Genomic DNA, 16,056 nt, shown 5'->3' on the forward strand with positions numbered 1-16,056 from the left:
TACTAATGTAAAAATAATAGTTATCATTATATATAATTTAATCAAAATCTTCCTTTAATTGACCAAAATTATGGTGCCTTGTTTTTGTAAAAATAAAATCAATCATGACTAAAGTTACCTTTAGGGTTTTTATTTTCTTTGGATTTCAAATTGAAAAGATAAACAATGTATTGGATCAATTCAAATTTACATCAAAACTCAATCAATTAATAGATTTTGGTAAATTACTAGGTAGTCTAATATGATAAATCCACCAATATAATGCAATCAAGAAAGACGCCCAAAATCAAAATTCCTCATAATCAATAATAAATAGAACAAAATCACCACATTCTAATTAAAACCATCACAAATGATAACACATTTGTACATTGCGATAACACTAATAATCATATATATATACATTGCTTAAACATCACAATCCCTTACACTTCCTTGATATTAATTTTGCATCATTGGGGGAGCGCACACAAAAAATTGAGCTTGTAAATAAATGAGCTAAAATACCACTATTTATGGGAGATATTTGCCATGACATGTAAAGTTAGAAAACAAAATTTAATATTTTAATGAGAAGAATTTTTAGAGATAAGTGTCTAGTCAATTGCCTTTTCGTTTTGAACCTTGCTATTGCATACATTATACATCCAACGAGAAAACAAAATGGAAAACAAAGAGAAAATACAAGTTTATCATCTTGATAAACATTAGTTATTTATCCAATGACAAACTTGTAAAAAAAGGGCTAAAATTCCACTATACATGGGTAAAATCACTAACGGCATTAGCGATTTCACCTAATTTTGACCTAAAGGCTAAAATTCCACTATTCATGGGTAAAATCACTAACGCCATTAGCGGTTTTACCTAATTTTGCCCTAAAATATGTCAACTTTGGATGTTTATCAAGATGATTAAAAGGGGCTTTCTCATAAATTAGGAGAAGAAAATAATGTTTAGTCATTTCTATCGGTATTAAGTTGTCACACTAGTATTTCGAATTACATTATCAATGTGACAAATATTATAGAATGGATCATAGTTACATAGATATCGATTTTTCACTATCTTAAATAATGTGTAACTCTGTGTGTTGGGCGATCTTCAAATCAAACAAGGGGTTTTTGGCCTCTCACAATATTTTCAAGTTTTTCTGCTGATGTATAAACATGTATGCTCGATCAAACAAGAGTTTTTGCCTCTTTGTCCTTTTACAATACTCTCAAGCTTTTCCACTGGATCCAAACAGACGCATCTTCTCCACAACAACAGCTTTCATAGCATCCTTGGCAGAAGCCAATACATTTACAAGATCTTTTCCAGGATTGGTTAATGAATCCATGTATGCCTTCCTTACTTCAGTATTCACGTTGAACTTTCGCACACCAAATTCTATGCAGCTCTGCTCATACCATACATAGTTTTGTAAGTGGGAGAAAAGATAACATTCTTCTATATACATTATATCATATTCAGACTACTCTATAATGGTATAAATCGATATGTAAACAGCTTTATGAACATTCAAGGAGCGGAAGTTTTTACCGAATTAATTCAAATATATGACAAAGCTTAACAAAGAAGTGTTAGCCTCAAGTCATCTAATGTAAAACATGATGCAGAACCTGCATAATGAATTATACTCATCGTCTTCTCATTAGTATGTTTGATTCGAAGTTAAACATTTTGAACTGTTTTTTTTTCACAATCGAAAGCACTAGTATCCTTTGTCTTTAAAAAGTTTCAAACTTCATTTTCTTTTGTTCGGTTTTGTTAGTTAGAGGGGAAATGGAAAATTTAAAGGGAGGGGTGGAGAGGAAGAAGGTGAGGATACAAGGAGAGATATACAGTATTTGTTTGTAAAATAAAGGGAAAGAAGTATTTCCAACCCTGCAAAAATTATCTTTGACCCAAGAAAATGAGAAAATAGTACTCTTCACTATAAACAGACGAGAAATGGGAAATATAAGTTTTCCTAGAAGATACCCTCCTAACCAAACACAGTGTTAGATACAGCTTTTATCTTTTCTCTTAGCACTTTTGACAACTTATAGTTAATTGCAAACCATATACTCCCTCAGTCCCATAATTACAGGCAAATAACTCTAAAAAGTACGGTTTTTAAGGAGGATGGAAAAACTAGAGGAATATTGTATGAAAAAAGATAAAAAGTGAAGAATATTGTATGGGGATAATAAAAAGTAGAGAATATTGTATGGAAAAGTTAAAAAGTAAGTAATGATTTTTTAGGTATGTGTGTATTTTGTATGAAAAAGAGAAAAAGTAAGTAATGATTTTTTAGGTCCGTGTGTAATTTTTATGGAAAAACTAAAAAGTAAGTAATGATTAGGTATTATTTTTAGTAATAGGAGGAACATTTTGGGACACCCAAAATAGTATATTTGCTTGTAATTATGGGACGGAGGGAGTAGTATACAATTTGAATTTAAGTTCGAATCTAAATCAGCACAGGCCTACTGCTCTCTCAACTCTTCCAAGGAAAGATGATACAATAAAATATGTAAGTAAAGTAAAGAAAAAGAAAGTAAGAAACGCAGCTGTTGTCAATCTTGTCATTGTCCTGAAGCAATATTAGTCGATGTAGTTCATGATGTGTGTGCATGTAATTTACCAGACTTTGGGAAGATATCAGAGTAAATTCACACAATAACTACTAGCTACATAATATCGATGCTGCATGATTCAAGAAGAGATTACCTTGACAAGCTCCTTGGGTACACCAGAAGCTCCATGAAGGACCAGAACCACGCCTTTTTTGGACGCCAAAACATGCAAGTCCTGCCAAAAGATAAGAAAAGAAGGCTCTGGATCAAAGATATGTATAATAATTGTACGCCTAAAGAAAGTGATAAACATTTATATCAACATTAGTGATCAGACTCAATCGCTTCAAAAAAATTCCTCCATCAATAGGTAGAGTTGTAGTTGTATACATTAAGCCTTGAATTTGTGACTTGTCAAAAAAGATGTTTCAAAATTACACTCGATCTAGAATTAAAGAACCATCGGCCACTTGAGAATCATTTGATCATCACTTAACCCATATCACTCATTTAATTGCCTTATATGTGAAGTGGCCACACTATCAATTGATGGTTTGGCTAGCCACATATAAGAATTTGTGGAGAACCATATTAAACTTCTCTCTTCTCTTATTCTTTTTTTGTTCTTTGTTACATATTATTTGATGAAAAATTTATAAAAGAACGAAAAACCCTACCTTAAGTAAATCAAGCCTCAGATTTGGGCCATTCGCAGGGTATTTCCCATGGACATTGCCAATGCACACTGCCAGAGCATCAATACCAGTTTTGTCAATGAACTCTTCTGCCTGAAATACAAAAGACACGCCTTTGGTAAAGTGGCCAAAACGACAGTGGACAAGAAGATAAAAGAGTGGAAATAAATACTAGAAATTGAACCTGATTAATGTCAGTAAGCCTTGCTTCATACTCTTCAACAGTCAAGTCATCTTCAGTCCCTGATAATCTGCCTAATTCAGCTTCAACACAGATGTTTTTCTGACGAGCCAAATCGACAATGTATTTCGTATACAATATATTTTCCTCAATAGGAAGATGTGAGCCATCCACCATCACTGAATCATATCCCTGGCATTATTTCCTCGGACATTAACAGACAAGTCATAAAAAAAATCTACTCCACAATGCATTTAGAATGTTAAGGCTTGTGTTGAGCTGATTGTATATTGCCACCTTAATAGTTTGACAGTTGAAAGAAACTCACCAACTCTAGCATTTCAATTAACTCTGGCTTGGATGTTCCGTGGTCAAAATGAACAGTAATTGGAACCTGTTATACCAATTCCACAGGGAGTTTAGTATTGCCCAAAAATAGAAAGACTTCTCCATTTCCACGTCAAAATACTAATCTTGAGCATAATGTTCTTATTTTTGCTTGTTACTTTCATAAAATTACTGTTCTCTTCTAAAATGCTGAAAAGTGGAGAGCATTATTGTAAAAACGAAATAAGTATATGTGAAATAATTCATAAGCATATTGAGAAACAGTGTCTCATGGGCATAACAAACACACACTAGTCTCATGTCTCACATCGCTGCTCCCAAAAACCACTACACCTTAGAATACCTTGCACTTGGTGAAAAAGCAATTATCATAAATAGTAACACAATTATACGAAGTAAGTGCTTTTGCTCTCTCTATTAGCAGGACACAAGTTACGTGTATGACTCAGGATAGTGGTTCATTGAACTAGCTACCCACACAAATGCTATCATCAATTTCAAACCTTGTTCTTTTTAGAAAATGTAGAATTAAATAATGGAAGATAATTTGACAGGAGAATTATTATATATTTAAAAGAGGATTTAGGGAAATTTTCAATGGTAGCCATATATAATTGCGCATTCTCATTGGTAGCAAATTTTTTTCAAAATTTCTCTCAAATAACCTTGTTCTCTCACTTTGTTTCACCATTGGCCTAGGTATCCTGTATGAAAGACTACTTACACTGGCTTTCTCAGCAGCTGACAGACAACAAGCAACCAAAGGAATTCCTCCCTGCTTCAAGGCACCAGGATGAATCTTTCAAACAAACAAAAAAAGAAGTCAGTAACTGGATATCGCTGAACCATAATAGAGCAATGAGTACTTGCAAAAAATAGTCAATTTCATTGGCAAGATATACTGATGCAACAAAGAATCTAAAATTACATGACTAATAAATATGGGGTGGCGGTGGTGGTGTTGGTTATATAGTTACGTGTAAGAAGTCTCCGCATTCATGTAATTATCTGTACAACTTGTTATGTATGTGTGTTTTCTCTTCTTGAGATATCATCAATACATCTTTATTTTTCTATTGTACCATTGGTTGTGAACATCAATTAGTGCCTTCCTATTTATGCTGAGTGAATAATACAGGCATAATCATGAAGATATTCCATCATCAAAAATTTCCCAAACAATTAACGTTAAAGTGTTAAAGTGTCAAAGTGTCAAATTTCTTTGTTCAAAGTAGTATTCTGAATAGCATGTTTTTTAATCTATGCTAACAAATTAGAAAGGTGATCGTATGTATCAATGTAAGACTGTATGTCTGTATGATGGCATACATTAGTGCAACTAACCAAAACTAACTACATATGTCTTAATTCAGTGTACATGCATGCCAACCATGATGAAAGATCACTCAGAGATCACCCCTAAAAATAACCTACAGCACAAAGCAACAATCCAAACAGAAACAATATCAGCTATCGAGATTCATGAATTAAAGAATCTGCTCAGGAGAATGCCCGTGGCATAGCCAAACCAGCTTATATTTTTTGCATACCCAAAACAATAGGTAGGAAGACGGCATTTGTAATAATAATATATTCCAAATAAGACAAGCCAGCTTACAGTGCCATTAGTAGTCTAACCATTAGAAAGACACAAACAAGATTTATTCAGACGATCGATCTGGAGTTCATTTATCATAACTGTTGAAACCCTATGAACAAGACATGCAGGCTGGAAATGAAAAACGAAAACAAATGACAAGATTATGGCAACTCTATATAGGGAATTGGAAGAACTAAAAGGAACCCCAATCATACTCTGTCCATTATAAACAATCAACAAAAGAAATTTGAGTCTTCTTGCCTCCTATGAAATGGGTTATTTCAGAAGATAAAACTCCAATAATATCACAAGTTCACAACTGGCTCCGACAAATAAATCCAAGACTAGGGCAATATTTGGACAAAGTAAACAAGACATGTGAAGGAATGCAAATAGACTGCTTGTCTACCTAAAGCTTAGCTTTTATTTCTGATCTCTACCATCTACCTAAGACAGACAGTTGCAATATTGTGAAAAAAAAGTAATTTAAAAAAGGTAATTTAATGATATGTAAGGCAGAAAATAACGCAGCAAACCAGGACTATACCAATGGCAGGTTTTGCTCTGGTGCTGTTTGTAATTATGGTAATTAAATCATGTTGATTCAAAACAACCAAAAAAAAAAAGAAAAAAAAAGTATATCTGAACAAACTTTTAAGCATAATGAAATGAATATAACATATGATTTTAACAAAAATCTAAAAATAAACTGAATTTTAATGGTATCCTAAAAAAGGAGAGCTCCGTCATGGGTTCAGATAGAGAAAACCTAGAAATGATCCTCACAAATTATCCATTTTCTAAGAGTTCAATCATAGCTATCTAAGTGTATCCAATTCAACTACTATGGTAACTAAGAATTATGGGCCCATGTTTACTCTATTCAATCAGCTGAATTCATTAAGATTGTTCCACTGAGGTCATGTTTTATATAGCTTTTTAAACTCAAATGTTTATTCTGGGATATATTTCCTTCTGAATACTTTGATAATTTGGTGAGTTGAAGTATTGTCAATGTAATTGTCATCTTTCTGAATAATGACTTCTAACCTGTAAAATAGCAGGACTGCATTCTTCTTCAGCAGCAGCTACAACAGAAGCAATCCCTTCCAAATTGTAAACATTGAAGGCTCCAACAGCATAACCACCTTTTTCGGCATTCTTTGAAACAAAATTTAGTTAGTTAGAATTGTATAAACCCTTTAATGATTGAATCTAAAAGACAATGTATATGAGTTCTGACAAGGAAAAGTTCTTTGGTTGATGTAATTTTTGCAGGACGAGCCCAAGATTGTACAACTTCAGCAAGAGCTTTATGATCACCAACATTGCCTGTGTTTTATTGAAGTAATAGTCAGCATAAGAGATCCAGAATATGTTAACAAATATAGAGCACAAGTCTTAATTTCAGGGAGTTGGTGTAAAACCCAGCAAGCTACGTGAGGGAGAAATTGCAACAAATATTGCATGGACCAAGCATGAAAATGCAAAAACGCCACCTTACCTGGGAAAACTATGTATGGTACTCCTGGGTGTCTACTCTCACCACCAAGCTGCCATAAGGGAACACCGGCCAAGGCTTGTCCAGCTACTTTAGCCAATCGGGTATCAAGAGCTTTGGTAGCAATATCCGATGAAGTGATTCCACCCTGAAAAAAGCAACAAATCTGCTTTATGAACTCTGTAAGCACAGTCATCTAAGTTGATGCAACTACCTTAGATTGAACTGCCTATAAATACATTTCCTTTAGAAAGCTAATAGGATTATTGTAAGACCTGATTCAGATAGAAAAATATATGAACAAAAACAGGAACACTCTTCCATTTAATTAAATAACAAGGAGAGCCACACCCCCTCCCCTCCCTCTCCCCCCCCCCCCCCCCCCCACCCCCCAAAAAAAAAAAAAAAAATTAAAAAGGTTAATCATGCGTTCCGGCTTCAGTTCATTAGATGGATCATAAAACTTCATCTACAGTTTCACTGCCCCTTCACAAATTTTTGATATTACGGTCAAGGTTCAATGCAAAGTCACTTGACCTAATTTTAACTGTTGGATTGTTTAATAACTTACGGGGTATTATTTTGCTGCTAAAAACCAGAAATGAGATGCTTAAACAGTAACAATCATTAAAACTGACACTTCCCAGTTCGCTTTAAGAGCTTTAACCAGCTGAATATGCCAACCTGACACAATGTAATGGGCTAGACCTAACTGAAGTATGAATTTGAGATTATGACCTTTATCAGCTGAGGTTTATTTTGCTTTTACAGAGCACAAGGGAGGAAATGCAAAATGCAATTATTCTACAAACCTACCAAGCACAAGAAGGTAATATCAAGAAAAGTACCTTAGCGAGAATATACCGAGGTCTTGTACTTATGAGCCTAACAATTTCCACCAAGGCAGAGCTTACTTTGAAATTGATCTCCAGACTTTCAGAAGGGGCTGAAAAACGAAAGAAATTAAATGTAAAGGAGACATTCATTTTCCCTCCATTTTTAAAAATCAGATCCTTCCAATGTTGGAATGGTTTGGAAAGAACATGGAAGCTCAATCTTGAGTCTTCATTCCCCTCACCTCCTTTTTCCTCCCTCTTTTTACCTCTGCTTTTCTTCCTTCCACAAATGCTAACCAAAGTGTGATGGTTTTCAACTCATTAATGCTAAGAATTCAATACATTGTCAATTATAACAAACAAGACTGCACCAATCCTGATACTGTAACCAACAGGCATTCCTTGGAGAAATTTAACAGCTTTGAGAGAAAGCCAACAAATATAGTGTAAGAAAAACAAGATTGTTGCTGAAATTAGAACATTCCAGGACATTAATCAAAATCAGCATGGCACACCATATGTTAAGCTTGGAAAGCAAAATGACTTAAGGAATTGTGAAATGAAGACTGTACAAGAGGTATAGACCAAAAGGTGTCATACAGCCTGCAGATACAAAAATGATAAAAACTGGAAAGTTTGGGACCTTCTGCCAAAGGAATGCAGAAAAAGCTTACTCATGCAATTGCAAATGACATGAACATGAACATGAACATAAACATAAATTTTGTATCCCCCCCACCCCCCAACACCAGTTGGTCCATATAACTAAGAGCAACAAAGAGATCATCAGAAAATAAGAAAGCAGAAGGTTCAAGACAACTAACTTCTTCCAGAGATAAGATCTCGACTGGTCATAATTACTGTGTCCATGCCGTTCCTAAGAAATATATCAGCCAATTCCGCAGCCTGATTAATTTCTTTCGCTCTTTCTTCTAGCGACTTCATTGCAACCTTGTCCACCGATATCTGGGGAGAACAAGGATCACAATCAAATCTCTTGTCAAAGTATAAGATAAAAAAATTCACACAGAAAGGTTCAATAGTCATGCAACACACATATTTCAAATTTTCCTACTGTTAATGTGTTTCCCTCCATGGAAAGAGGAGTTGACAAGAACTTTCATGCTTTGGCTTGTGAATTAAACAATATGAATTACCTCAATCCATCTTAATGCATGTCCAAATTGAACTTTTAGTTCTTCAACCTGCATAACATAAAGATTTCAAATAACTAGGCCTCAGAAATAAAGCGAACAATTCATTGAGAGCAGCAGGACTATGAAGCTTTATATGGTTATCACCTGTCTTGTAGTTTTTGGAACATAAGATCCGACAATAATAAGACCGCCAGTGGTTTTCTTGTGAATTCCTAAATCCTTTGGGGAAATTAGAGGTCTTGAAGTTATTCCTACTCTAGCAGAAACAAAACTAGCAGCAGTGCGACATAAATAACGCTTTCCCTTCAGCTCTGCCTGGAAAGAACACAACCACAAATGGAGGAAAAGTATTTAATATTTATGTTACTTAACCAGATAATAACAGAGGCAACACTGAATGAGAATAAAAATTTACCAGGATCATCCCAGCAGCAAACACAGCCATATCTCTTTCGCTAGCTGCATTAACTATGCATGTTGACCCCTGTCATACCCAGGTATAGCACAAGTTTCAAATTCCCACTAGATGCTACCAACAACTGAATTATGTGAACTACACTGATGTTTTAATTCTCTTTTGTGAACATACCAACACAATTGGAATAGACAGAAAATAACTCTCTCCATCCCAATCTGATGACACACAGAGCTATGCACAATATTTCATGCATATCCAAGGTGATAAATGTGAGGAAAACCTATGAAATCTAAAGGCCTATCTCAAACAAATAATCATTACCTTATCCAAACTGCACAGATGCTCACAAACGGCATTAGGACCACCTTTGCGCAACAGTTCGATGGAAACAGAAACAACATTACTAGCTGCTATACGCCCTTCTGTTTTCTCTTCAACCCACTAATTAACAGAAACCAAGATATAAGGCTAATTACTTTATAGACAGAACTCATTAAGAGTGGGACATGGTCATGAAGCCAAACCTGTCGCAGATTTGAAGATTTATAGCCAAAAGCGGAATCTTTGGCGAACTCTGTGTCTCCAGCAGGAACAAGCCTAAATAACATATTCCAGCATAAAACGGCAGATAAAGTCAATCAACAAATCAACAGTAAACTAAGTAAATGTTTACCGGTCAGCTTCTGCAACATAGTGTACGTCTCCTATAGTGAAGCGACCTCCTTGAAGAAAGAACGGGCAAATGATCGATGCATCAATATCCCCCAAGACCGAAATAACAGCATCAGCTTCCTGATAATCCAACAAACATCACATCAACAAAATAAAAAATATAAAACCCAAGGAAATAAATAGTGTATATGCATGAAGAGCTTTACCTGGGGAAAGTGACCCCTCAAAGTTGAATCACCTCTTAATACCACTGTAAACTCAATATCAGCTGATTTAGCTGCAGTCTGAAGATTGCGGCAGATTTCAGCCACCAGAGCACTAGCCTGTGTAAATTCATAATTCAAAAACACATAAACTCAACAAAGTTAATCATAATAGAAGCATACATCCATTCCTCTACAATACCTTGTTAGAACTAAGAGCCCTTGAGTTTGTCAACATAAAAAAGCACTTGGGATTTTTTCTGAATTGCTCAACAAGTTTATCGACACTCCTGCAAGAGAAACAGAAGCATTGACACCAGCAATTATCTCTAGCAAATTAAGCAATACACTATGGATATTTATTGCAGCAATACCTTGATACAAACTCATTAAGTAAACTGTTGTACTCTTTTCTCAAATCAAGCAAAATATTTTACCCTATATTTGACTGTTTAGAAAAAATGTGTCTTCCAACAAAAGACATTAGTATAAACATAGGTTGCCTACCATTCTGTTAGAACTTCAATATCGTGAACGGTTTGTGTTCCTGTTGGATCATCATCGAGAACGACCAAAGGCTTCCTATTGTTCTCGCATAGCTTGATTATGTCACTGGTAAGATCCACAGGCCACTCGGGCAGAAGAGATTTCATCACATGTTCTTTACTAAGGACTGGGAGCTTTCCCTCAACTTTGACTCCAGTCAGAGACTCATAGAACTAAAAACAGATGAAAAATGTCAGTGTTAAAAGATTCCAATGAAACTTAATGTGAAAGTCCGTATACCTATTCACACTAATCAGCAAAGATAATTTGCAATGGCCTCGTATCAACTTCTTTCCAACAAAAAATTCCTTAAGATTTAATATTACCTATTGGTCCAATTAAACATGACTTCATATCAAAAAGAGTTTTACATTTTAATAGTGTAAAGGAACACATCATACATACCTTGACAACTGCAGCATCATCAAGGGCACCCCAGCCAGCAGCAGAACCTGCCAGCCAGAACAATGAAGCATTGCTTCCATGTAAGGAAAATGTAAGAGTTAATAAAAACTTTGACTAGCAATCAAGACGCAACTCTTTACAAATTAAATTATTAGCTACATCAACCAGCTCTGACAAATTGGATGTTGCATGTTAACCAGCTTTTCAGCCGTCACCTCCATAGAATTAGCACAATTAATAAGGTAAATGTGCCTCAGACCCATTCCATTAAACACCAACAGAGTTACAATCCAAGTATGTGCAACAGGAAAGCTATACTTGGTTTCTAGATTCCTAATTAATGCAAGAATTGAATTTGTCATATACTACAACAACAACAACAACAACAACAACAACAACAACAACAGCAACAATAACAACAACAACAAAGCATTAGTCCCAAAAAGATTGGGGTCGGCTAACATGAATAATCGTAAGGAACAGTCCAAAAAGGAAAAGAGCATAGCAAAATTATCAATTGAATAAAAATTGGAAAAAAATGTGTAAAATGTTGTCATATAAAGAGAGAAAAATCCAGTATACGTGCCTGCTAAAAATAATTGGTGTGCTGTGACGGCTACATGAAGTGGAATTTTCCGAGATGAGCATTCATGTGAAACAATTCCCTGAAATGAGTAATGATAACCATATTATAACAAACATACATTTGAAGGCATATAAATTGATTGTGCGTAAGTAACTTTAGCTAACCAGGTCTTTCACAAAGATGTTAAGTGCAGAATAAGGAGTAAAATCATTGTCCACCATGTGTGGACCTCGGTTTTCTAACATCCTGCAAAAGGAAGGAGGTAAGAATAATGATAACCATATTAACCGTGAACTTAAGGGTCTTTAGCAACATGATTGTTTTGACAAATAAGGAAGTCAGTTGTGCAATGAGAACAGAATGAGTGCAAGCCTCTAACAGATTTATACTCGTACATATGTATATCATCCATATCACTCATAATGGAATCATTTTTAAAGTATACTATTGTCTTTAAAACACACTTTATCCATAACTGAACCAAAATCATGGAATCAAATTTCAAGATCTAACTTCATTGCAAACCCAAACCAGCTTCCTGAGCAAATCCCAAATAATGTGATAATCACTGTATGACATTAATAATCTTATCACAAGATGAAGAGTTTGGTCTGTGGCTGAAACTTGTAGGCATACAATAAACGAAATTGAATCTTCTGTGGTAGGCTGACTGGAAATAATAGGTAATATATTGCTGTCGATTGCAAAGAGCGTCAACAAACTTATTATCAACATTAAGGTGTCTTATAAGGAAAGGCAAAAGGATTTTACTGTTTGATAAAATTGAAAATGAAGTAAAACCGACAACGCCATCACTGTAACCTTCCACATCCTGATGCATCCTGCAATAAACGCTTTGACGTAATCACATTAAGAAGTTCAGATTCAACTACCAACTTTCCTTATCAATCACACCAGGAAACGACACTTACAATAGCTACTGACCAGTATCCTATCAAACCTTTTTAAAAATAGTAAGATAAAAATAAGACTTAAATTGAGCAAAGAAAGAGTACATGGAGTACTTCCTTATGACCTCTAAAACCACTGAATCTGATCATAAATATTGTCACAAATCATGAAAGTGCCTTTTGGGATGGCCAAACCAAATTATGTGTCTCCTCATTCTCTTCTACTAAACTTGCCTTTTTTTTTTATACCATTTGAGTGTTTCAAAATTGGACAGTTCCTTATGACAATTCTTGTTAGCTGAGCTCAAATCATTTTGAGACTAAGGCTTTGTTGTTTTATATTGTATAGGTAAAAATTGTATAAACATCAAGGGAGGAAAATTAAGTAAAACGAACAGTAAAATTCAACATAAAGCTAGAATGTTTGCAATACAGTACAACTATCAACTCGTGAATTTCCTAAGACAGTGAAATATACGACGGTGGTTTCTACTGTTTTATTCATGTAATAGAAACCCTAGTATGCTGAAGATTCACGTACTCCAGAACAGTATTCCAAACAAGCATGCCTTTTGATTTTTGTTACATAAAAAAGAGTAGCAAAAAATTTAGACAAAGCACTTGTGAGCATCAGTGAAAGAAGCTTTTAACAAAATGCACTACATGTTACATAGGGTAAAAATCCAATATCAAATTTGCAATTGCAAATGTCAATAATTACCAGGATGTTCCGCTGGTGGTGGTTATGATTTGAAATAAGTTTTTTGTTGGAAGACCCAAGCGAGCACCAAAGGCTAATGCCTCAGCTGCAGATGCGATATGAACTCCAGCAAGTAGTTGATTAACCATCTTAACACAGCTACATAACATAAAAAAAGGGTCAGTCACATAATGCTTGGTCTCCCTCTATTTTTTTCAGAAATTAATTAGAGATTAAGTGTAGATGAAATGACTATAACCGTGAAATTTCATCATTGCAGTGATAGAATTTCAATAGATGCAGTGGCCAGTTACATTTTTCCTCCTTCCATTCAGAATAAATGTAGAGATAAAGTGTACATGAAATGACACTACAGAGTCTGATGGTCCAGTACAGATAGAGAAATGAAAATAAACCAACTAAAATGATTTTCTTCTTGTTTAGTATTTGGATGACCAAACTTTAAGCAAATATAAGCAGAATCATGATGGATCACATTATATGAAAAGATGACATGATTATATGCTGTCAGCCTGTCACCACCAGCAATTAGCAAAACAACACAATCAGATAAGTACAAATTCTCCAAAAAAAAATGAAATGTTCCAAAGCTACCTTCCAGCTCCACATCCTCCTTTAATGATGTATAGCTTCTCACTCAATGCTATGAACAAGACATGCAAGTACTAATCAGTTTAATCATTATATAACAGAAGGAAAATATTGGAAAATATTATGAACAGATGGATTAGTACCCATTACCAGAAAGCACTGAAATACACTGCTCCAGAGCTTCATCTGTTCCAGATGCCATAACCTGATGAATATGTGCTGCAATTGTCAGTTATAGTAGTCACCAAATGATCTAACAGCACAGAAAAGTGCCATATATTCGTGACTATTAACTTATAGTTCAAGTCATCGGAAGAAATTAGCACCCATTTAGCCAAATAAATGAGATCTTTGCAACTAATGCAAAAGTTCTTCAACACAAATAACACCATGGATGCTACATTCAAATTGATTCTGAAATTTTACAATTTATTGTTCTTTACGCATGTATTTGGTCCTGATATAATATTGTGGAGATGCCTTTTTCTTACATGCACAGTGATTGATTTGCAAAGAACCAAAGATCTTAATTATTCATGTATAAGACTTCACACAGCTAAAAAAAATAGTTACGATTTTTAAATTCAGTAAATGGAGCGCCAAGCCGAAAGTTATTTACACACCGTAAGAGTTCCTGAGGATGCTCTTTTCACACCACCAGAAACAGGTGCATCCACCAGTTTTAAGTTCTTGCCTGCACTCATTTATCGTAGGCATTAATTTGATAGGACACTGGTCACAAATTTGACGATGTACAGGAGTTCTAAGCAAGTGCAACATTCATGCTAGAGATAATTAAAAAAAAGGGGGGATATATAAACAATAATATACATACCTTGTAGACGTTGATCCAGTTGGTTCACATATGCTGGAGAAACTGTGGATGACAAAATAATAGTTGCTCCCGCTGAAAGAGCTGAAATGCAAGAGACCCATAACCAAAAACCAGAAAACATCATGTTAATAGTCTCCATAAAACACTTTCATGACAATTTTGTAGTGTGTGTTGCTGGAGAAAAACATCCAGGTCATTGCACGTGTTAATATTTCCTCTAATTTATTGTAGGCCAAAAAGTCTTGTCAAGCATATGGACGAAGGCGGCGGGGGATTTCAAGGATTGCCCTATTGGGGAGATTCAGAGCAATTGGGTTGGTCTGTAATTTACTATATCTATTCTATAGGACAGCTCATCCTCCTTTGCTTGTACTTTTTCTGAGCAGTTACACCATAATACAAAAAGATCCACAAGCCACTTAAATGACAAAGAAAATATTCTGATGTCATTTCTGACAAAATTTACAATGTCTTTTAAATCCAGCATATAAAAATATTTAAAGTTTTGAATAAACCAATCCAATAAAATTAATCCTCTAGGCAGACAAGCTGCAGGCACATACCCTGGACTGCGCCCAGATCTCCAAAAAGGACACTTTCTGCTTGAGCTTCATTTGTAACCATTATTACAAGCACATCAGCACCTGAAGATAAACATTCAGACTGAATCAAGATGACATAAAATATTCCATTTGGCAACTGCCCAAAACGAAGCTTTGTAACTTTGTCGTATGTTTCTCAAATAACACTTGATATGTAGAGAAACATCCTATACTGAAACTTAATGTGGAAAGCATGGAAACATAGACAAACTTGACATGTCAGGACCAGATGTTTCCATGAAAAAATGTCTTCTAAAATTTCAAGTAATACAGTGTAGCAATAAGGCAGTTAATTCACAATTTATGGTCATCTTAATAAATATTATACATGTTCTATAGTTTATAATATAACAAGTGTAGGAAAATACAGAGACAAAATGAGGCAGGAGATGAACAAGCCCTTTTTGCAATCAGTGGTAGATCCAAGATTTGTAGTTAGGGGTAGCATTGAACAATAAGAAGGAAGAAAAAAAAAATAGAAACGAGTTATTATATCTACATTATTGTTTGATAATTAGCTTTTAAATTTTTAACATTTATTTTGGTGGATAAATATTTATTTTACAAATATAGAATAATTTGTATTCTACTTTTCAATATAACACAATGATCAAATTAAAAAGTACTCCATATGTTCGATAAATTATTACTTTTGTATGTGCTTCGCATCTATTATTCATAAGG

The 16,056-nt window shown here is 34.7% G+C and overlaps 1 protein-coding gene across 1 annotated transcript in view; it reads right to left on the reverse strand.

The window, feature by feature from the left end:
- Positions 1-910: 910 nt before the first annotated feature.
- LOC145583127 (uncharacterized) overlaps positions 911-16,056 on the reverse strand; it is a 28,028-nt gene continuing 12,882 nt past the window's right edge. Inside the window, exons 15-43 of the mRNA XM_081640282.1 lie at positions 15,334-15,414; positions 14,771-14,851; positions 14,559-14,629; positions 14,086-14,140; positions 13,939-13,987; positions 13,345-13,482; positions 11,877-11,958; positions 11,713-11,791; positions 11,127-11,173; positions 10,683-10,894; positions 10,378-10,465; positions 10,179-10,295; positions 9,974-10,092; positions 9,825-9,897; positions 9,622-9,741; positions 9,298-9,366; positions 9,027-9,197; positions 8,883-8,930; positions 8,550-8,691; positions 7,738-7,835; positions 6,893-7,037; positions 6,632-6,720; positions 6,439-6,549; positions 4,513-4,587; positions 3,769-3,834; positions 3,444-3,632; positions 3,242-3,352; positions 2,719-2,799; positions 911-1,402 (exon numbers count right to left, since the gene is read on the reverse strand). Of these exons, the coding sequence (XP_081496408.1) occupies positions 1,223-1,402; positions 2,719-2,799; positions 3,242-3,352; positions 3,444-3,632; positions 3,769-3,834; positions 4,513-4,587; positions 6,439-6,549; positions 6,632-6,720; positions 6,893-7,037; positions 7,738-7,835; positions 8,550-8,691; positions 8,883-8,930; positions 9,027-9,197; positions 9,298-9,366; positions 9,622-9,741; positions 9,825-9,897; positions 9,974-10,092; positions 10,179-10,295; positions 10,378-10,465; positions 10,683-10,894; positions 11,127-11,173; positions 11,713-11,791; positions 11,877-11,958; positions 13,345-13,482; positions 13,939-13,987; positions 14,086-14,140; positions 14,559-14,629; positions 14,771-14,851; positions 15,334-15,414 (2,987 nt within the window). The 3' untranslated portion in view covers positions 911-1,222. The remainder of the gene's footprint in view (positions 1,403-2,718; positions 2,800-3,241; positions 3,353-3,443; positions 3,633-3,768; positions 3,835-4,512; positions 4,588-6,438; positions 6,550-6,631; positions 6,721-6,892; positions 7,038-7,737; positions 7,836-8,549; positions 8,692-8,882; positions 8,931-9,026; positions 9,198-9,297; positions 9,367-9,621; positions 9,742-9,824; positions 9,898-9,973; positions 10,093-10,178; positions 10,296-10,377; positions 10,466-10,682; positions 10,895-11,126; positions 11,174-11,712; positions 11,792-11,876; positions 11,959-13,344; positions 13,483-13,938; positions 13,988-14,085; positions 14,141-14,558; positions 14,630-14,770; positions 14,852-15,333; positions 15,415-16,056) is intronic.

The sequence above is a fragment of the Chenopodium album genome, chromosome 15 (assembly GCF_948465745.1).
Source record: "Chenopodium album chromosome 15, dcCheAlbu1.1, whole genome shotgun sequence".
NCBI lineage: Eukaryota > Viridiplantae > Streptophyta > Magnoliopsida > Caryophyllales > Amaranthaceae > Chenopodium > Chenopodium album.